The 23,579-nt window shown below is 42.8% G+C and overlaps 1 protein-coding gene across 2 annotated transcripts in view; it reads right to left on the bottom strand.

Annotated features, from left to right (window-relative positions):
- The window catches only part of RSBN1L (round spermatid basic protein 1 like), a 53,588-nt gene extending 31,539 nt beyond the window's left edge, over positions 1–22,049 (bottom strand). For both annotated transcript variants that reach the window (XM_056339238.1, XM_056339239.1), the window contains exons 1-2: positions 21,329–22,049; positions 7,899–8,012 (exon numbers count right to left, since the gene is read on the bottom strand). In XM_056339238.1, the coding sequence (XP_056195213.1) occupies positions 7,899–8,012; positions 21,329–21,959 (745 nt within the window). In that variant the 5' untranslated portion in view covers positions 21,960–22,049. The remainder of the gene's footprint in view (positions 1–7,898; positions 8,013–21,328) is intronic.
- Between the last annotated feature and the right edge of the window lie 1,530 nt (positions 22,050–23,579).

Genomic DNA, 23,579 nt, shown 5'->3' with positions numbered 1-23,579 from the left:
TGCTTTGGGACTCCAAGAATGAGGAGTAACAGGGGTGGGTAGAAAAACCCTCAGCACCCATAGACATCTACAGGAACTTTCCCCTTGATCCAATGTTAAAAAGCAGACTGAGCTCACACTTCACCGAGTGTAAAAGCCCAAAGAACAGCAAAATAAAATTTTGCTTATTCTTTTATTTGGCTAGCAATATCTGCACAAAGATGAAGTTAAAAATACAGTGCAAGATTTATAAGTAAAACGTAAGAATAGAAACCTGTGTTCATTCTGTTCGTGCATGCACACACTCAGCAATAACAGAACTACCTCAAAACAATTTTTAACCACCTTCTAGGCAAGTCAGGCCTTATATACCACAAACAGTTCTGCTGCTGCACACATCTACGTGATGGGTAGATGTTTCAAGGTTGACACAGTAAATCTATTTCTTGTGGTGCCACAATATCCCTGTCACTCACAGGGCAAGACTCATCATTAAGGACTGAGACTCAGAACTGTTCTAATTTTACGCAAATAAGCCAATGTTCCATTGTTACTAGATGGTATGTACTTGTAATTTAAATTGGTGCTAGACAGCCCAAACCCTGGAAAGATTCCTTCCAAGTGTGCGTTTTTATAAGAAGAAAACTCAGAAATTACCTGAAGTTGATTTTATGTTGTGTTTTGTCCATGAGATCATTTGATCTGAACTTTTACTTAAGCAGGGGCCACAAAGCTTTTACTTCAGTTGTTTCAACTACAGCAGTGTTTCTCAACTTCAAGGTCACAGTCCCAAAAGGGTTAGGAACTTTAGAAGTTTAAAAAAACACTAAAACACAAACCACCACACCCCAACATTAGCAACAACACTAGATTGTTCTGTTCCCACAGTTTTCTAGCTAACAGCTAGTAGCAGGAAGGGAGAAGGGATATACATTTTTTTTAAACACAGCCAGTAACCAGTCAGTTTTTACTTCCTCACTTTAGGAGGGCTCTGTCACCCAAGTTTAACAGAGCTGGGCAGCAGCTGCGGGGGGTGGGGGGGGGGTGGGGGTGGTGGTGTAGGAGCACAAAGGGAAGAACACCAGTGCAGAGGAGCCCTAAGCAGGACCACATTTCCTACGTTTTTCAACTGAGCATAGCATCTTACTCATTCTATGGCACACAAAAAGTCACAGAAGTATCAACTAACTGCAGCTACACTACTTGTTCTGCAGTGAGAGATCAGCCTGAATATTCTTGTCACCAGCTACAAGACATTATTTAAATCTTTAGCTTGGTCCTGTACCAACTATCTCCTACTGTAGTACTACAAGAAGTTCTACCTAGTACTCTCCAGTAAGGGGATAGGTAAAAAGTAACTTCCAACTAATGATCTTCACCTTCCTCCCATAGGCTCACAAGGTGAGACACGCGACTCAAGCATTTTCTAGTGTTCTCACTGCAATTCAGACTAAAGCTACTGACATATTAGAAATTTATGACAACCCAGCTTTGCTACAGCTCTCCAGGCTAAGTCTTTAAATAGCCAACACAGAAATCCCAGTTCAAACCACAAGTGTCCCCCCGGATCTTCCAATGAGTTTAAAGTTCATAACCACAAACAACTACAAAATAGCTTAGAATACGAGCAGCCAAGACACCATCCACCAACCAGTAAATAAAATATGCATAGACAGCGCAAGTGTTCTTGGAGGCACTGCCACTTACAGTAGCAAAAAAGAAAAAAAAAACCCACACCAAAAAAAAAAGCCACCCAGCACAAGAAAAACCACAAGAAGCCCTTTAGATCCTAAAAAGCCCTCAAGCTGGTAGCAGCCAGATAATTAACGGACAGAATTTTCCATTTTGATTTTAACATATCATCATGTATTATGAAATTTTTTCAGTGATTTTCAAAAGGGTTAAAACAACCTTTAACAATAGAGTTAAAACATGCACACAGAATTCTGCAGTCACTCTGCAAATAAGGAGAATGAGCAAGATCAACTGCTGACAGGTTGAAAAGATAATATGTTTGTTTTCAGCACATGGTATAACTTCAAGGTGTCTCACTACACAGCCCAGGAAACAAACCAAACAGCAGGAGTACCACTGAGAACTGACAGCTATCTTGTTCTATTTATAGGCTTGAAAGCTTGACTATAAAACATCAGAAGAGTCAAGCCTGAAATACATCAAATAATCCTATTTTATGTTGTTTCTGCCCTCCTGGAAGTTGAATAGTCACAATGACCTGGAGAATTCATGATTTTCAGAAAGTGGCACCTATAGACATAAGAACACAGGATGTCCTAAAAGCTGCTACAAGGATACACATTGACTCCTACCATGTTTAGCTCATTAACATAACTGCCTCTTACCCAGAGCCACACAGGAAAATCCTAATATGCTTTGCCCCATACTCTTTCCAACAACTGCACTTATGAAAGCTTCAATGGGATATCGTAAGATAAGCAGAAATTTATAAAGTGATTAATTAAAAAATCTAAAGTTTAAAATACTTTCAGTTAATTCTATACTTTCATAGTGTTTGTTGTAAACTTTGCAGTCTCTAGAGTCCAGTCACCAGAGTTACCACATTAAATACATGTATGTAAAATTACAGATTGACTCTTTAAAATACTTTTACAAAGTACACAAAAAAACAGCAAACTATTATTCCTTCCACACTGCTAAATCTCTACTCTCCAAATAAGTTAAGATTCAAATTAAAAACCATAACAGAAAACCCACCCAGACTGAAAACAAGGATAGAAACTTGGTGGAGGGGGAAGGTGTAACAGCATATTTCTGTTCAAAATAAGTCTGCGTATAACAATAAGAATCTATAAGGTGAATCAGGGCAAAATTTTTTGTGCAATTCCACATGTGTGGATCTTAAAATAGTCTATGGGGTGAAAAATGCTAACTTAATCATCTCAATTCAATGAAGCCTTCAACTTCAAGCAGCAAAGGCAGTAAATGCATTCCTTGACCAGCATTTTTCATCCTCCTATGGAAGAACTTTAAAGACGATTGAGTAACCCACATTAGAAGCAGATGGTTTTTTTAAATGACTGACAGTATTTTATCTGTGGCATCGAAGTCAGAACTGAAACCCACTTTACATATACAACACAAGCACAGGACAAAAAAAAAATATTTATTGTGCACCCAGCCTAGCTACCTATACTAAGCAAGAAGCTGGAGTTAGAAACACTATTCTCAAACAAAGAGTTCCTATAAATGTGACAGCACTGCAATTCTCTCTGGAGTCTTTAATTCTTTGTCTTTGAAGTAAGGTAATTAAACTACAATTATTTCCACAGTCTTCACCATAAAGAGAAGTACCAAATAATACATGTGCATACGCTACACAGAGGCTATCATAATTCATACTCACAGCCTTCAGATCAGTATTTCAGATTCTTAAAAAAACCACACACACACAAAACAGTCACACATATGGAAACCTTTTAACCTGCATAGATTTTGTAGGCAGTGGTAGAAAAAGACTTGACTTTTGTTCTTCATTGCAGTACCAGAAGTCCTTGCTACAAGCTCCAGATCCCCACCTCCAGCAATGCACACTTCAAAGCTATTAGAGCACAGCTCTCCACCCAGCTACCACCTGCTCCATCCCAACACAGCTGGCACTGACAGTGTCTCACCCTGCCCAGACAACAGCAGAGGCTGCTCAAGTCCAACACTGCTGGTTCATTTTAGCTTTCAAAGATTTATGGAGCCAACTGAAAGGCCTAGCTGAACTGAAGGAGTAATGGAGGCTGCAGTAGCTTCAGGGGTAGAAATGAATCAGTTGTGTAAAGGGATGGGAAGGAACCAAGAGCAAACAGCTCCAGAAAATGTGGAAAAGCGATCCACCAGCTACACAAAAGGTAAAGAAATTTAATACATTCTTCCTGAACAAATGTTGGAGGCCCACTGGAATTTAGAACAGCTCTGCTCTTAGTGATCTCATAGCACATATTCCGCCTGTGTTTTACTCATGTATTTTATTAGTAAAAATTGATAACTTGCTGCTGAAGGGCTGTGAAGCAAAGTCAGTATTACAGGCAAATCAGTGTTGTGGGTTGTGTCCCCTGCACCCTTACACCAGTCTTTCCCATCCTATCAATGTCTCATCAACTAAAACACACTGCATACAAATCCCTCAGTGTTTTCTCTAAAGGCACACAAAGACAAAATAGAGCAGATAGAAAAAAGCATGCAGCATGACTCAGAGGTAGGTCTCGTCTTAAAATATACCAGGTTTTATAATTACTTCTGTGCAAAACACACCTATAAAAAAATTTAAAAGGTTCCTAAGAATGTACAATTAAGTGTAATTTCTCCCAGAAGGATAAAAACAATCTTTAGAAAACAATTCATACTTACAGACATTCATACCAGCACAATAAAGATGTTGGTTCTCCCTTCCTCCCTGCATTTTGGCGTTCCATAAACAGAGGCATTCAATCTTGCCGAAACACACACTAGGCATTTCTCCTACTGCTTTTTTAGAAATCACTGTGCTCTGATATAATAATGAGAAAAATACCATTTTTTCTTTTTAAAGGGGAAACACAAATGGGACTGTATACAGGTAAGCCTATTAATCCTTTTTCTTTCTGCAGGACCTCTAGTAACCCTCAGCCATGTCCTGCTGTGAATTTTTGTAATGAAACTTTCAATTTTTTAAAGAGGTAATGTTTTCATTATGCAGATTTTGAAAAGTAAATTTACAAAATCAGGAACTAAGTGATTTAACAATAAGCATGTTCCAAGCAGCTTTTTTCCAAAAACTGAGCTCTTCCTTCCACATAAACTAAGAGAAAAAGGAGCAATTATGTAGCCTTATTCTACAGAGAACACAGCTCCAAGTAGAAAAGGATGACAAAAACTCTTTTTATTCTACATGTATAAAAAAGCCATCAGAGCCAAATATTTCCTTTAACAGCCTCAGGAACAGCAAAAATACCCATTTGTTGGGGGGTTGCCCTTCTCCAGCATGAGCAGGTTTTATCACTGCTTTCAATAGAACCACAATTCAAGTTTGGGCTGATGAACAGCTTACATCCCTAGGCTTCCCAGTGCAAGTCAAATCTTCCACACTCATTTCAAGGCACCAAAATCAGCTCTATCCACCAACTCTTCCTCAAAAAGGATCAGTCCCTCAGTACTGACCTAATCTTCTATAAACAGCCACCTTTTATCTTGGACAGCTAGTTTAACTGCCTGAAGTCAAGTAGGCTATTACCTCCACCTCCTCAATGAAAGTCACTACCAGGAAAAAAAAAAAAAAAAAAAACACACCAAAAAAAGACAAAGCCCAAAACACTAACGCTTTACAACATAGGAAGAAAAGCATTCAGCAGATGGTCAAGAGTAACATTTCACAAGATACAGATCTAATGCCTACAAAGAAACAAGCTGTATGTAGAGACCAGCAGTATAGTCTCTTAACACGCACAAAAAAACAACCACAAAACCTAAAACCCAAAGAAGAGGAAAGTAGATTAGTTTGAAACCTTTGTTCCTAAGCCCACACAGGGAATTCTGAGCTCAGAATAAAAGGGCTTCGAGTTGAACTGTTATTCCCCAGGAAGAAGATAACATTAGATGAAGAAATAATAACGTTTGAGAAGGTCAGAGGCACTGACCACTAATACATGCAAGAAGTCTCATCTTAAAGCACTTTTGCCTTTGTTCCCTTGCCCTCAGCTTCCAGGATGTAAAACTAGATCAGCAGAAGGAATCAGGAAGCGTTACACAAACTTCACAGCACATACAAGCACATCAGTCAGATTTTGGAGGCCCACAGAAGACATCCAGAGCTGCTGTTCTGAATTGGATCCTCTCCACTGGGTTTGTATCATCTGCTCTAAACAACTGCTCTCCTGACCACTCCCTTCTTTCCCTGAAATAGCAGCGAATTTTGCAGGATACAGGCAAATCAAATATAGCCTCTACAATTCCCACCAACACCATAAAGAACACCTAAAACATGATACTTGGCTGATAACATCACATCTACGAAATAAGGCACCCAAAGCTGTAACGCTGTTCTGTGAGAAGAACCCATTCTGCTACTCAACTAGCTCAGAACACCAGAAGAGTTCTAACAGAGCCCCTCTACATAGGCTTTTTTTATGTTAATTGAAAATAAAGCACCATTTGAGGCCAAATATCCCCATTAGGTATCATATATTACATCTGTGTAACAAGACTTGCTGTCTTTGCAGCTTCCACCTTATCAGCTGAATGACAATAGAAAGAGGACACAGTGTAAAAAACCCCAAAAGGCTGGCAGGCACAGGCAAACAAAACCTGAAGAGCTCACCGTTGAGGCAGTTGTGTGTTGCCCAGTATCACAACCACCAACTTCCTTTCATGCTCAGCAAAGAAAAGCCACATCTGTTCTTTTCACAGGAAGTCAGCAGCTTACACATTCCTCATTGTCTAAGCCAATTGTTCACCACAGGTTTTAAGCTGTTGTAGTTGTTAATACAGTTACTCAGAGCTCTGCTTAAAGTATAATACATGACGCTGTAATTACAGGGTTCCATGCCTCTGACCTATAAGTATTTTGAATACAATGGTTTGTTTTGGGGGTTTCAGGTTTTTGTTTGTAAATTAAATCCTACAGCAGACAAGATAACAGAAAAACATATAAGGAATTTGTTCCTAACTTCAAAAGCACTGAGTCTGAAAATAACATTTAAAAAATAAATAGTTGGTCTACTTAAGTAAGTGACATCCTCACAGAAAAAGCCATGCAGCATGACCTGCTCAAGTGAAGAGTGAGGTGGTTCAAGACTTGGGTTAACTGCTCTGCTGAAAGGGTCGCGATCAGCAGCACAAAGTCCAGCTGGAGGACAGATGCTACTGCAGTAACTCAGATATTGATACCTTGTGCCAATGCTGTTCATCATCTTCATTAACGACCAGCATCATGGGACAGAGCACACCCTCAGCAACTTTGCAGGTGTTGCAAAACCAGAAGGAGCTGTTGATGCACCACAGGGTTGTGCTGCCAGCGAGAGTGACCTCGGGAGGCTGTACGAATGGGTCAACTCTGTGGACGCATGAAGTCATCACAGGGGCGCGCAAAGAGGAACAGCCCTGTGTGCCAGCACAGGCTGGGGGCCCAGCTGGCTGGGCAGCAGCCTGACAGAGGTGGCCTTGGGGGTCCTGGTGGATGACAGGTTGACCGTAAGCCCACCAGCGTGCCTTCCTGGTAAAGCAGGCCAGCAGCCTCCCGGACAGGATTAGGAAGAGCACTGCCAGCAGGTTGAGGGAGATGATTCTTCCCCCGCTGCTCACCACTGCTGAGACATCCAGAATATCACATCAAGTTCTGGGCTTGCCAGTCAGGCTCCCTTCCAACCTAAACTACTGTGCAATTCCAAGATTCAGTGGATGTACGAGCAAGTGTGACAGCACAATCTTAATTACATCCCATTACAGTAAATGAAGTTGAAGAAATCAGCCAGAATTAAGGCTGCCTGTTGCACAGTTTTTCACTATTTGACAAAGTTCCTGAATTATTCTCCTTACTCACTCGGTTTTGTGCATTTAATGTCAGATATAAGATGTGACATGGATTCATTTTTCTTCTTCACAATACATAAAGTTATAACCTTCTTCAGTAACTGCAGGGAAGATACAGGTATCACCAGTATTATTACTCAAAGTATTAGTCTTTACTACTACTGTATAAGCAACATTGTGGTAACAGCTGTATTTTTTACCTCCACTACCAAACACAGTCGACAAAAAAATTAACATTTATAGCTAAATTTTAATTTACAACCCTCATACCAACTAACTGGGGGAAATGCCATTTAAATTAAAAACACAGTATTAAAACCCCGTATCATAACTAACAACAAAAATTTTCAAACACCAAAATGAAATATTACTACATAGTTTGAACATACCTTTTTGCAATAATTTGACTTCTCCATTTTCTTTCTTGATTTCATTCATTATTTTGTGCTTCTTCTTCTCTTTTTGCTTCTTTTCCCTTTCTTTAATTTTGTCTTTGATTTGAGCTGAAAAGCAAATATTTTACAATTAAGTAGGAACGGAAAACTAATTGTTGCATGCACATTTCATATTACTCTTATGTAAGCTCTATTAAGAGGATAAAAGAAGGAGTTACAAGGAAATCCCAGTACTTACAATATGAAAAGCTAATATTTACCTGTTGCATAATCCAACATAAGCTTATTTGACACAGACAAGTTTCATTTCTATTATGTTAGAACTGTATGCGACAACTCAACATGTTAACTGTATACACTTAATTTTTCCTTAATCCTACTACCGTCTGCTCTTATTTTGCATCTGCAGTCTGCTTTTATTTCTTGAAATTCAAGTTACATGTATTAGATAAGAAATGGGGGAGGGGGGGAGCACAGTTTGTATTTTCCTGGGTGCACAGACACACCAGAAACCTCATGTAACAACTGCCTTCACATAGGCTAAAAATTTAAAGGGTTTTGCAAGTAACTTGGAAGGATGACAATCTGTCAGCTGCAAAATCTTTTACATGAAGCTCACAGGCTACACTAACACATTAAAAGCAATTAATCGCGTACTTACTAGAAACACATGAAACGCTGTATTTGCACAGCGGATCTAATGCACTGGTGCTTCCCTTGCTTACCTACAATCAGCAACAGCTTACCTGAGCAGTCTCATTTTTCATTTACTTTCTTGTCAAGTCACTCCAGGTTTTTAGATCATTGTCATACAAAAGCAGCACCTTTAGGCATGCTTTCTACATGAAAAACACTAGACCCAAAGGAATTCATAATTTCATGGAGTAATCTTTTCATGCCAAGTTTAGACTTACTTTTGAGACCAAGCATTTAGACAAGTCAGATTTTACTAGGCTTAGATGCACTGCAGCCACCACTTCATAGGACTAGTTTCTTGGTCTGAGGCCAAGTACCTGCCCCAAGAGTTTACTGGGCTTTTTAACCTCCACAAGGAAAGAGAAAATCTGATTTCAAGCTTCTACATAATGTTAAGCTTCAGAACGCTTTCTCAATAATACAGCTGAGAGACAATCCTGATGTTTTATTTACGGTACTTGCATTATAAACCTCCCGTGGAAGCAAAGAGGAATCCAATTACTTTTCCTCAAGCATTCATATAAAATAGAAGCAGCGGGCACCTTCACTATTAACAAATCAGAAATATTCCTCAGAACCAAGCCAAAGAAAGCCTTCAATTCTAGTTTGGTTATGGGACGCTCTATACTGTCCTCTATTTATGAAGCATGCTAATAGACAAAAAAGTGAAAAGGGTTGACAGTAATCCACATAAATGAATTCTGTAACAATGAGTCCACAGCATTCATATCTTTACTTTTAGGAGTCTTCCGGTAAGGCTACAGAACTTGAACCCTAGCAGTTGTCAGGATGAAGAAAGTATTTTGGGAAAAGTCTAAGAAAGAAAATAAAAACTAAAAAAGATAGCAATTGAGGTATGTCTGTTGCCTATCTGCAGATCAAGATAAGCAGTGGGGAGAGGACAGAAACTATGCTGGCACAAAAAATTATAAGGAATCAGGTAGCTGTGCTTAAAATTGTCTGGATGTCTTAGTTCTAAGTGACTGAATCTCATCCAAGAACAGCTTTCTAACAGTTTAGTAAGAAGGTATGACAAAGCAGATTCATCTTTATAGCAGACCATGGAATCCAGACAAGTTTTCCCAAGCAACAGAAACCTGTACTTTCTAAGAATAGGTTAAGCAGACATTAATTTTCCTCTCCTATTTCTCCCCCAAAAGAAACCCCCAAATTCTAAGTCCCCTGCAATTTAAGAGTATGAAGTAGGAAATAAATTATACAACGTGAGTTTAAGTAACAGACACTCGGTAGGCAAGTAGGCAGTAACAACAGGCTTGATTTGTAACCTGCATTGAATGTTCAACTCAGCCAGGATTATAATTATCATGGGAAGACCTAGATTTTATCTCAACATTTGCATACTGTAAAGAGGCATACTTGACTTCTGCTATCACTTACAAATCAAAGAAAAACTGAAGAGCATATACAAATGCTAAGCCCTGTTGAAAGAGGATGAGAGAAAACACTGAAAGAATCCCTTATTGCAGGCTCATGAATAGCATCACAGGCCAATCAATCTCCCAGTTTTGTCAGAAGCAACACATCAGTAAGGACAGAGAACAAGCCGAAACCTTTTAAAGAGCCTCTAGTTTATTTTCACATCTAGAAAGCAATTAACAGAGTCAATGGTGTAACGTTCCAGACAAAAGTAACAATGGAAGTGTCCAGTGACCTCCTCCAGCAACAGCCACAAGCAAATCATATCCCCGAAGGGACTGCAAGTACAATGTAAGTGCAGTTGAGGAAGGTTTTAAATAAATTAAACTTAACTATCTTCCTTTTAGAAATCACAGTACTGTAACAAAACCAGCGTACTGCCTGAGGCAAGTAAAGAACAGTTGAGAATCACAGTTTAAATGCACAAATCCTCAGGCTTCCTCCCTCAAAGCCCACAGAATACATAAGTAATAGATGGTAAGAGTTCTCCTTAACAAAAGCATAATTAAATATTGACATGAAGACAGAACATAATAAAAAATAAAATTAAGTTGAAATGAGAGTCATTCCACAGATTAACATCTGATCTTAATTCTCAGTTCAGATGTCTTCATTTTGAGTGAAAATAAGTATCTTCTAGTCTGGATTGGCAGAACCCAAACACAATTCTCAAACATTTGGGAAATTACTCTCCTCAGTGATAGATATTCCACAGCTTTCAATGGGATGCAAAGATAAAATCAACCAAATTATTTTAAGAGTTAGTCTACCACTAAATCTATTGCAACTTAGCTCTGCAAAGTCAGTAAATTTAGATGCACCCAGTAGTCAGTAGTCAATAAACATGATTAAAATATGCATATGGCACAGATACCTAACAAGGGCGGGCAAGTGCAATTCTCCAACTACAGTCTCCATGCTAACCGCTGCTACCATATAATGCTGCACAATAAAGCTCATACAGATACAGACTAGGGCTCTTCAGGACCTTCCATTGTGTCACAGATCAGTATTCCTCTGAGTATCTTCTCTAACATAAGGTATCAATCCCCTCCAGCCATACATAATAACAGTCCAAATCCCACTTTCTCAACCAACAAACGTGAAAATTCTTCATGAAAATACTGCTTTAAAATGAATGCATCCAACATTAAGCAATTTACAATCTATGTGTCATAGAATAAACCACCAGCAAGTGAGGCTGGCAAGAAAAAAAACAAGATAAAACTTGTTCTGTTGAACAAGCTAAGAAAACTTGGAACACTTATACTGCTTTTTTGAGGTTTACTAGTAGCAGCTACCACTGATCCAAAACCTTAGGTGTCTGCTTCATTTGTAGGACAACAGCATTTCAAAGCAGTAAAAAGTAGGGATGTTTATACTAATCTTGCCATGTCCACAGAATAGTCTGCAATTAGATTGCTCCAGTACTACTCCTAACAAATTAAGAGGAAAAAAAAAAAAAAAGTGTGAGCTGCTGAGACAACAGGATGAAATGAGTCCCCAGGGAAATAACATAACCTAAATGGCCACTGTCAGGACAAGAGACCTTTAAGTACCAACAGCTATTACCTCCTTATGTCACAGCACTGCAACTGCCACTCAAATAGTTTCAATTTTCAAAATTACAAAAAACTAAAGCTTCAGAAATGCAATTAACAAACTTAAGTTTAATATGCTAATAAGAAGATAATCTGAGTTCAAAGTAAGGTGAAGGGGCAGTTTGACTCAAACAGGGAAGGCAACTTTTTTAATAAAAGGTCTTCTTCTAAAAAGCCAACATGTATCAATGTACTAGCGACTAAAGCCAAAGTCTGACATTCCTAGTCCACAATCATAGTACTTTTTTTCTTTTTTGGTAAACAAAGGCACAAGTTAAAGGAACAACTTCTCAAACAGTTGTGGTCCAACTTTTTCCCCAGGGGTGAGGGTATTTTGTTTTGGACTGCGTGTGTTTGGAGTTTTGGTGGATTTTTAGGGAAGAGAAAAAAAAAAAAAAAAAAGAGTCCTAGTCTAAATGAATGGTTAATTTAAAAAAAGATTAATAGGCCCAACAAACCTTCTGCAGGAAATCACAAAAACATTTATAATAACCCTTTTAAAATTTATCGAAATTATACCATATTTTTCTGTGAAGCCATCCAAATATATTTAAGTCCAATAACTACTTTTCCATTTCAGTAGATATTTAAAAATAGCAGCCAAACAACAAACTTCAGTTTTATTGAAGCTGATCTATTGTCTCTCTCCCTTTTAACGAAGTTGTTCTGGTAAGGGATAATCACAAGATTGTCTTTTAGTTACTACTATTACTAATGTCTAACATTTCATCTGGTTGGGGGAGAGGGGATTAATTTTTATTTATTATTGGATCAAAACAGATACAAAATTCCTGTTATGCCTACTCTACTTTGAAAAGGGAGAAACCACCAAATCTTAAAAGTTCATACCGCAGTTCTTCCATTCTTCCACTGGGAGAAAAAGTCAATCATGACACGAATCACTTCTCAAGTGACAGAAAAGAATACCCAGTAAGATGCCAAAAAAACAAAAAAAACAAAAAAACAAAAACAGCAACAGAACAAGCTTCTCTGGGAAAATACAAGTTCCTCTACTATAAACTTAATTTAACACTTTCTGGTTTATCAGCACATCACTCATACCAAAATCCTTAGTCTTAAAATCATCTAAAACCTAAAGAAATGCACTAATTCTCAAACTGTTCAGAACACAGCTGGATGACTGATGCCTCTGTTTCTACTCGCTATATTGCGCTGATACAGCCAATAACGATTTCTCCTTAACCCAATGTTTCCTACTGTTGTAATAGCTTCCTTGTGACATACAACACCAAAGAAGTCACTGTTCCTCAAAACATTATGTTACTGTTCATTTGATGAGTTTTAGGGACTAGCTCTAAAGAGCAAATTATGTATTTAGGTCTCTCCACATTAATCCATATTTCCCACTGTTTTCTTAACAACTACATTGGGAACAACTATGACTAAAACACAGTAATTACATACACATTTCTCATACATACAAACATTACTATAGCATAGTAACCTTTAGAGTCTTCTCACATAATTGTTCATTGTACTAGGTGACCTTCCTGCTCACACAAACTTCCTATTCCTTTATGTACCTCTAAATACACTAGAAACCAAAATTTTGAAGTAATTTGTATCCCAGAGAAACGATGGAAGAATTCTGTATCTTTTAATGAAGTTTTTCCCATATTAAAATGTGCTTTTGCTCTATATGCTTCTGACAGAGACTGCTCAGGAAATAACCAGTCACAGACTAAACTGAGTTTGTAAATACTCCCTACTAGGGTTAAAAAAAAAAAAAAATTTAAGAAATTCCAAGCACAGTAGGCATCAGCTATAGAAGGTCCAGGAGAGTCAGGCCCACGCCTTAGCTTTCAAGTTCTACTGCCTGAGCAAAAGAAGTCTCTATCATTTTTTACTCTTGTGGTGGGTTGGCCCTGGCTGGGCACTGGGTGCTCAAAGCCACTCTGTCACTCCCCTCCTCAGTTGGGCAAGGGAGAGAAAATATGATGAAAAGCTCATGGGTCACGGTTAAGTACAGGGAGAGATCACTCACCAGTTACCATCACAGGCAAAACAGACTTGACTGAGGAAAAAACATTAGCTTAATTTATTACCAATCAAATCAGAGTAGGGTAATGAGAAACAAAAATAAAATCTTAAAACACCTTCCCCCACCCCTCCCCTCTTCCCAGGCATAAGTTTATTCCCAATTTTCTCCACCTCCTCCCCCTGAGCAGTGCAGGAGGCCTGGGAATGGGGGCTGAGGTCTCTCTGCCGCCCCAGCCCCCTCCGGGAGAGGCTCCTCACACGCCGCCCGGCTCCAGCCCGGGCCCTCCCGCGGGAGACGCTCCTCCAGGCCCTTCTCCAGCGGGAGCCCTTCCCGCGGGGGGGCTGCAGCTCTGCCCGGGCCGCTCCTGCGCGGGGCCCTCCCGCGGGGCGCAGCCCCTCAGGCACAGGCTGCTCCAGCCCGGGCCCCCCGCCCCCGGGGGCACCGGCCCTGCCCGCAGCTCCGCTCCCCGCTGCCGGGAGCTGCTCCGGCGCGGCGCGGGCTGCCCGCCCCCGGGGGCACGGCCCCCTCCGGGCACCCCCTGCCCCGGCCCGGGGTCCCCCCCCGCTGCGATCTGTCCCCCCGGGGGCGCCGCCGCCGTGGCTGAGGGCTCGGCCTTGCCCAGCGGCGGGGCCGCCTTGGAGCCGGCTGGCACGGGCTGGCGGGCAGGGGGGGCTGCGGGCACCTGCGCACAGCGGCCGCCACGGCCCCACCACCACAACCTTGCCACGCAAACCCACTACAATTCTACTAAATACCACGTGTATGCTATTTAAAATACAGACTTCTGTAGGAGTAAGTATCCCTGTTTGGAAACAATACAACCCGCAAGACATGAAAAGGTTTCTAGATGTCTCATTCAAGTTCACAACATGAGCATCACCACAAAGTCCACATTCTTTGGTTTTAATGTCATAGAACAGTTCACCCATGAATGAAACGCAGCAACAGCAGTATATTTAACAAGTGCTATATACAGACAGGAATAATCCAATTATGAAGAAGTGTTCAACCTCACCTTCTTAAATGGCATCTGAAGAATGTTTTCACTTTACAGTAAATCCACATGACTAACTGAATTAATTCAGAGTCATATGCGTACTTCCTCCTCAAATCCAAAAGCTTCTGCTTTTTCTGGATATTGAGTTAATTACATAAATAAAAGAAATTTAATACATACTGTATGCATACGGCAAATAGCCATTTACAGCTAAAAGCCATAGAAAAAGGTTTTTTTATTCCCTAACTAGGTAGGTACCTTCTCATAATGACTACAGTGATTTCCTAAGGAACACATAAAGAAACACAAGTTTACAGACCACACCATTCAGATTTCAGAAATCTAGGATGATCTTCACCTCTATTGCAAGCTTTTTACAGACACAAAAGTAAACTGAGTGCACAGAGTACAAGTGAATTGTGAAATGCCCTGTAGCGGATTATGTGCAACGTGGTCACTGTCACACTGTGAAATTCACACCTTGAAACCAATGCAGGAGGTCAAGCAAGTCTGTTTCAGAAGTGAAAGAGGAGAGGTTTACAACCTTGTCAGATGCCAAAAGCTGCAGCTGCTTTGCATCAGTTTTCCAGATGGTAACACACATTAGTAGTCAGCCACAGATTATGCTCAAAGTATTCTGCCTCTCCCTCCTCCCTTTGATTTAAAGGCTGTCACTGCACATCAGGCAAAATATTTACAAACTACTGCTATGGGACAACACCGACAGTATTGTAACTGAAGGGAAGGGGGAGGAGGAGGGGAGGACAAGAATATCAGTCACCCTCCCTTCCACTCTTCTCCCTTTGTACAAATACCCATAAAAATAAAACCTCAAGAAGCCCTGTTTATCTGGTTACACAGATACACAAAGCATGTCTAACACCAGTATGTTACCAGTTTTCACACTGGCACTTCTATTAAGTCATACAAGGTATGCTGGAGAGCAGGCTTTGTGACTTAATGAACATTCAAAAAACCCATATAGTATTTCTGATACAAACACACACCCCCCCACATACACCCAAAAAAAAGTTTCACAATAGCTTTTTCATTCCAATAACGAGGAATATTTGGCTGACATCCCTTTCAGTAATTAAAGTTTAAAATCCAAGACATGATTAAAAGAAATCCCCTTGGCAGGCGAGAACATTTCCCAAACCCCTCCAGTGAACAGGAGGGAAGACAGACCCCTTTAAGAATCAAAACACTTAGAAGAAATTCAAATCTAACCTTTACAATTCCTCTAAGCGTTGCACTTCTAAAGGAGACCTTCTACGTGCAGAACTGAATGAGCCAAGTTTAAGCTCGAGCACTGGGGAGTTGCATCAGAAATCGGTAGAGGAGAACGTGACAGCTGCAAAACAAGACCTCTGCAAGAGGTTTCAGATCTGGTGTTTCAGCCTACTGATCTTGTTTCAATTAAGAAAATTTATTTATTATTCTGTAATCAGAATAAGTTTCTGCTGTGTAGATTTCACACAGCTGGATTCTAGGGTACAGGAGGGGCTTGCTTTGTTCTCCAGCTTAGAAAGTGAGAGATTTTGTTCTGCCTAGCAGAGCTTCATGGTTATTTCATGGAAACAAAAAGGGGAGAGGGTCCCTCAGGAGAAAGATCCACTGCTCCAAATTCATCTCAACATCTGATGCTTACACCAACAGCTCTCCAAACTAAACTGCATATAAATCTTGAATATCCGAAGACATTTGGTAACTCCTTCTTCCTCTTGTGTACCAGACTTGAAAATCAAAGCACTTTCTAGACATTATTGATTACAGTTGGGTATCTAAATAGGAATTCAGAAGACCGTGATCAAGAGCCTCACAAGCATGAAAATGACTGCTGAATGTAAGGAGTTTGGCTGGGGGAGAGGCGGAAGTGAGTCAAGCCACACAGAAAAAAAAAAAAAGCAAAGGAAATAGAAATAAACAGAAGAAAAGAATGTTTAGCAGGAAGGAAAAAAAAAAAAAAAAAAGACAACCTAACTAGCAAGAAACATGGTCCCAGCCGTGAAGAAGTGGGAAAAGATTATCCAAAACTTTCTCTAACTTACTTTGCTAAGTCAGACTACTAAATGAGCATCCCAGGTAACAAATCAAACTTCAGCAGCCTGAAAAGTGCAGTTTCTTGGAAGCTTAAAACCCAGAAGTGTCATGCAACCCAAAGCAACAAAGTTATCAGAAGAACCACTGGCAACTGCCCACCTGAAATTTGATCTAATCTGTCCAAGACAGCAGGAGAAAGGACAGAAAAAACACAACAAACAAAACCAAAACTAGAAGTAAAACCAAGAGCTACAGTACCATGTTCAGCTTTCTTGCTCATGAGGGAAACCCCCATCTCCAAGTTAAAAATACCAGTTTTGTAATTGCTTGCACACTCTGGTAATCTTACCAGCAAATGGATCGTTGAAGGAAAAAAAAATGGAGGGAACGGGAAATGCACACAGAAATGCCAAGAAAAACAGAAAAGATGGTTCATCTATCTGGATCACACCTTACAGTAACTCTATGGAGCAAACCAAAAAATGCTGATGAATCTCATGAAGTGGGGAGAGGCTGAGCTGAGCTTTGCACTGTTAAGAAAACAATTTCAACTACCAACTGCTAAAGCAGAGTACCAGTTAAATGACTAACTGAATCAGTATCGTCATAAACTGGAACAGCAATCTCAGACTCACACCGTGGTTTAAAACAAAAATAGTTACAGATCTTCTAATCCCACTACCAGAATGATGTTGACAAGTGAAATTTAAGATTTTCAACAGCATAAGCCTCGTATCTGCAGGATAAATCACGCATGTGGCAAAATGTTCTTCTACGTTCTCTGCATGCTAGATCATTATCTCAGAAGTGTTGACTTTACTCCATTGATTTAATTGAAACACAAACTGTAAGGCCCGGTTATGACTCTGCAAGTTAATGGTCTTTCCAATGAATCAGAAAACCAGAGAAATCTATAAATGAAGACTTATCCAAGGAAGAAAATAGGAAGATTTTGTTGAGCTACAAACACATCATCCATCTTGGCTATAAGCAAACTTAACATCTTCCTATGACTTCGGAAAGAAAGGTGCTTCAAAACTAGGCTCTCTTATCTAGTAATCACTATTGCAAACAAAGGACAAACAGAAGCTCCTATAATCAGCTTTTCTGACTGGTTGAAAAAAATCTTCTCACAGTTTCCTCCTCAGTGTCAATATCCCTTAGCATCATCACAGCAATTAAACTGGAACTAGGTAAATGCTACTGGTACCATACCAACTCCTATGATGACAGTTTTCCAAGTCCAGCTCTCCCATTACTCTATCACTGCATGCCCCGTTTCCTTGTATCATCTTGTGTACATCACAGTCCCAGCAATCCCATGAGACAAATTTTGCCTTTCTTCCCCCTAATCCCCCTAGCTTCAATCCTCATTTTCTCTAGTACTATGGTCTGTGCTGGCCCTCCCTCTCCCACACCAGCATACTACTTTTTATCCTAGTGTCATAACTGCTATTTGTAGCAGAGCATGCACACAGCTCACTGATTAGAAAGATGACTCCTCCCAATTCATGGACACTGGCACCCTTACCAGTACAAAGTTCAACTGGGAATTCCACTCCATCCCATGCACTCACATGCAATGCATCTCCACTGGATGGAGTTTATCCATCCTGAAAGTGGTCAAGGAAATCACACCCATTCCAACTGCTTGCCTTTAGAGACTTTTGCCTCTTTTAGAGGCTTCTGCACCTCTATTCATCTGCACAATTTCCTTTCTGGCAGGTGCAACACTGATTGCGTATCAGTTCTGAACGCTATGAGAGAAAACCAGTCAATATTGTCAATTCCATGCAGCTGCTCATTTTCCACAGCACGAAAGCAAAAAGGTTATCTAACTGCAGACTCCAGGAAAAGGAGACTGCACTTGCCTGCATTGGGCTGATTTTTAGAAAGTACTACCAGCTGCACATATGACTGCTTCTGTGAACTCAACTCAGTACACCTGAAGAAGCTTATTTTATTCCTACTTTCCCCCTATATATTCTGTGTGTACAAACATCTCAGGTTTTTTTATTATACAAAATTCTCAAAATTCAGCCTGATGTCTTATCTGTAGGCTGCCTGCATTTTTCACTTGCCTTTTATCCTACCCTTCCTCTAACCTTCCTTGCCTTTTCTACAGTACCTACATGTGTCTTCTGCCACAAAACAAGATCAGAATCTCCTCCCTCTTGTGCAGCTTTTGCATTCTATTTCCTCCCTCTTTCATATCAATGTGAAATTCACTCATTCCTCACTGCTGCAATGAGAGTTCCTACGGTATCATCTTCTAGTCTATGCCATAGTCCCAGCAACCCCAATGCACAAGTTCTGCCTATTCCACCCCTCCCCTTAATGTATCATTCTTAGTTTTCCTCCATACTTAGGACTCTGCATGCCTTCCCCCGCCCCCCCGCCCCACCCAAGTCATTCTCCCTGCATCATTACTGTATTTCTCCTTTCCTCTCTGAAAAGTAAATTATTCCCAAGATTAACAGCACAAACCTGCCCTTTGATCTACAGGCAAATACAGAACCACTTTAAAAAGGCTGGCTGCTCTCAGCAGGACTCTTTACAGAGAAGGCTGTAAGAAAGTGAAGGATGCATAAATACAGTTTAATGAATATAAAGTTTCTCATCAATAAAGGAAACTACGCCACAAAATTTTAGCTACAGAAACAACTTCCTCTAAACAGAAACGTGGAGACCCAGCTGCCACACAGGTATCATTTGCCCTGGAAAATGTTGTTGCCTGTACTCAGGATTTCAAGAACTAAATGAAAGCTAAGAAAAATCTGTTCTGAGCAAACAGCAACTAAAAAGTCAAGTACTTGTGCCTGTCAGTATACAAGTTCAAAGAAAATGTCTTTTCAAGATACAAGGTGCAGAATTTTTAAAGATGAATCACTGCTTCCAGGAGAGTTCAATTAATTATATCCAGCTGGCACCATTTCTATTACCAATGTGCAAAAACCATTTCACCCTGTTATTGTAATATTGCTCTCAAAGATTCATTAACATGATTACGTAACAGTGGTAGGACAGTATGACAATCTGAATGAATACAGTTACGATTTGCATGGCTTTGCTAGAAAGAAAAGGGTGAGTTTCTTAGCAGATATACGTGAAGACATGGCAGCTTCACCAACATTAAACATGCACCAATTTATCATTTCTGCAGACTTTTCGTAAGTCATTTTTTGGACAGGAACAAAAAAAAAATAAATACTTAAAAGGACTGAAATGACAAACTTAAAGCCCACTTGTACACCAGCAATTGAGATCCCAAGAACAAAATGGTACATGCAACATGCTGACCAAAAAGAACAAGTAATTAAAAAAAATACTCACAGGTAAATGAATCCAAGACTAAGATACTAGTGGAAATTAGTGGAAAATGCAGTAAGGCAGAAAGACAACGTGATCAATAGACAAAAAGGCTAATTAATATTAATGTGTGTTCTTTACAAGCTTGGCTCATCCTGCAAGTACAGGTGCAGACCGCAATCAAAGTAACCTAAGCCTATTAACAGCTGTAATTTATCTTTCCTTTGAAAGAAAGGAAACTTGCTTGAACTAGGTGATGGGGTGAATGTTTCCAGTTCTTCGTATTTCAGTGTAAACACAAAAGCATCAACATCTGGTTTAAGGTCACTGGAGACTGAGAAAGCATACGCTGGAAACAAAAGCATATATTCTTGTCTTGTATTGATATATTATCTTTTACTTACTAAGCATCTACTGCTGATCACAGTCAGCAAGAATCTACTTTAATATCCTGTCTTGCCCGGTATGGCCATTTTTGTCCAGCCCCATTAAATAACTAACCCAGCCCTCCTCCCCTTCTTCTGAAGGCCTCCAGCATTTCTTGGAACATTTTAGCCCAGGGATCTTCAGGAAAGACAGCAAACCTGAAGCAGCTACTAAATGAGATTTTGTAAGTCTAAGTATCTGAATTTTAACAGCACGCTCCCTAATACTTGATGACTTAGCCTGTAAAAATTAACAGCCTAATAAACAAGATTACTCAGGATTTAATTTTAAAACTGGAAGGGTTTTTTGTAACGTGGTCTTCTCTGTTCCCCCACCCCTAACAACAGAAATTCGATTTTCTCGGCAGATCTCTAGTAAATTACCAGGCACCCTGATTTCCCTAATAGGTAAGAAAATCTAAGGCCTCTGGCAGCTTCTAGCTGACGCCATCGCTAATTCCACACCCCCTTTTTTGACAGGACTGACGGCAGACTAAGCCGCCACTGCCTTCTTCACAAACTTACACAACGCCAGCGGTCCCCTTACCAGGGGCTACCCCCGGCTATCCCGGGCTGTCCCCGACCCTGCAGCGGGCAGGGCGGCGGGGCAGCCAGGTAAGGCCCCGTGCGGCGGCGCTGCCCCGGGGCCAGCGCGCTGAGGCGGGGCGGGGGCAGGCAGCCATTCTAACGGCCCGAGCCCCGCATCACAACCATTTCCTGCTCCCCCACGGCAGCTGCCGCAGCTGCCCGCACCTTCAGGCACAGCACCCGAGCCCAGCCGGCCCGGCCGCGGCTCGCTGCCCCTGCCAAACCCCCTCCGGCCTTCGCCCCTTCTCCCAGCCCTTCCTTCCCGCCCCTCAGGCTGCGGGCGCCGAGCGATCGCCCGCGGGCAGCGCACAGCGCCCGCCCCTCACCTTTCGGCAGCAGCAGCTTCACCTCGCCGTTCTCCTCCCGGCCTGCCGCACTCAAGGCCCCGCCGCCATCTCCCACCGCCGCGACCACGGGCAGGGCTCCGTGCTTCCTCCTCTCCTTGTCCCGCTTTTCCTTGGGCCTCTTCGCCTTGGCGCTCCCGCCGCTAGCGCCGGCCGCCCCGCCGCTGCAGCCTCCCGCCTCGCCGGCCAGGGCCAGGCGGTGCCGGTGGTGGCGGTGCTGGTGCTGCTGGTAGGAAGAGGAGGGGGAGGCGGACGACGGCAGCAAAACGGCGGGCGACAGCAGCTTCCGGGGCAGCGGAGAAGGGAAAGCGAAGCCCCCCGCGCTGCCGGAGGGGCCAGAAGGGAGCGCGGGGAAACCCCACGCCGCGGGGCTGCTGTAGCTCGGCACGACCGCTGGCAGCGGCAGCGACTGCTTGCCGCTCCCGCCGTTGCCGCCGCCCCCTTCACCGTTGACGCGCTTAGTACCCTTCAGGCTCCTCTCATCGGCTCCCTTCATCTTCTTGGCGGCTGGCTGGGACCCACGGGACACCTTCGCATCTGGGGCTGGTCTGGTGCTGAACGGCTCCTGCTCGGGCGACGCCGCACCGCGAATCGGGCTCGACGGCTCCGCCATTTTGAGCTCCTGCTTCTATTTACTCACGGCTCGTCTCAACCGACAGAACGGGGAGGGGCGGAGGGTGCCCCCGCCTCGCCCAATGGGCAGGCGAGGCGCCGGAGAGACAGCGTGAGCGGCCAATCGCGTGGCGAAGAGGGGGCGGGTTCTCAGGGGATTGGGGGCGGTGGGCTCGGCTGAGTGCGCAGTCGGAGAGCGGAGGCGAGGCGGGGTGCGGGCTGCTGTCTGAGCGGGCGCAGCTGCCCGGGGACGGGGACAGGGACGGGGACATGGTGCTCAGCCGGTGCGGCTCCTGTGCCCTGCCCCTGGCGCTGGGCCTGCTCCGCCAGGCGGGGGCAGGGTAGGCAGCCGCCCCGAGCGATGGCGGGCGGGGCCGGGCCGCAGCCGGCGGGGGAGGCCCCGGGCCTGAGGGGCCGCGCCCCCGGGAGCCGCTTCTGGGGGGTGCGGGTGGTCGGGATGCGGCGCCTTACGGCGGGTCCTGGAGGCGCTGGCGAGCCGGGAGCTGGTTTTCGTTAATTCTTCAGGTTTGGGGCTTCCCCGCTGGCGCCTGGCGCTGCTCGCTGCGGGGATGGCTGCGGGGATCCCTGTGGCCCCGCGGGCTGTTGGCTGAGAAGGGCTTTTGTTTGGAAATACGGAAGGTTTGGAAGAGGGTCTTTCCCAGGAGCTTGCATTGGCAGTAGCCCGTGAGGTGATGCAGCCGGTCTCCTAAGCAGAGGCTGCCGCAGCAGTGGGGATAAGCCGCCTGTCCTGGAGCCGAGAACACTGCATCAGTTCCACGCCTTGTGTACAAGGCTGAGGTCGTGGCAGCGTTTCTGGTTGAACCCGAGTTTTCCGCCCTCTCCCAAATTACCTGAGTCAGCCAGCTTAAGGCCTGGAAGCTCTTGTGGGCCTGATGGATGGCAAATGCTGCAAAGTTTTGCTGCCGTGGGACATGGTGCCCCACCAGCATAGTGGGATGTCAGTTGCATCAGCAACATCACTGGCACCCGGCCACTGTGCTTCAGATAAAGGGACTGCGTGCTGCTTCCTGCAAAGCAAAAGGCAGCGTGGCCTATAACGTGGAGTTTATTGCCACAAATGCCTGCCTTCCCCCCCAGCACCCCAGCCATGCCTTTTGGCATTTACAGCTGCCATAGCCACTGTTCAGGTGCAGACGGAAATTCTCCCGAGACCTACTGAGAGTGGGAAGGAGTCACAGAAATACAGAAGGCAAGCACCCATGTTTCCTAGAGTGCTTGCGTTGCAGCTCCCCTGCTCCACTCAGTCATACCTGCAAGTCTCCGTTGTTGCAGTGGGAAGAGCGGAGCAGCTATCACATTAAACTTTTATCTGGCAGACTTCTGCCAAATCAAATTGCTCTGTGAATTTTTTTGTATGATGCATCATCAAACAACGTTTTGATAGATTTTTTTGCTTCACAAGCTATTTTCATTTGAGCTGCAAACAGATTGACCTCTATTTAATAAGCTTGCTCCTAGCACTCTGGCTATCTCCTCCTTTGTTTCATCTTTTGCAAGTTGTAAAGCGGGCTGTATTTGATTCAGTGTTCATCTCAACAGCAGTGAAGAATAAATTTTCTTTACCCAGCTGTGGTGGTGTGCTCTCCCCCACCACCACTCT

The sequence above is a fragment of the Falco biarmicus genome, chromosome 5 (genome assembly GCF_023638135.1).
Source record: "Falco biarmicus isolate bFalBia1 chromosome 5, bFalBia1.pri, whole genome shotgun sequence".
NCBI classification, from domain to species: Eukaryota; Metazoa; Chordata; class Aves; order Falconiformes; family Falconidae; genus Falco; species Falco biarmicus.
The sequence above is the reverse complement of the archived record's forward strand: the minus strand, read 5'-3'. Positions and strand labels throughout refer to the sequence as shown.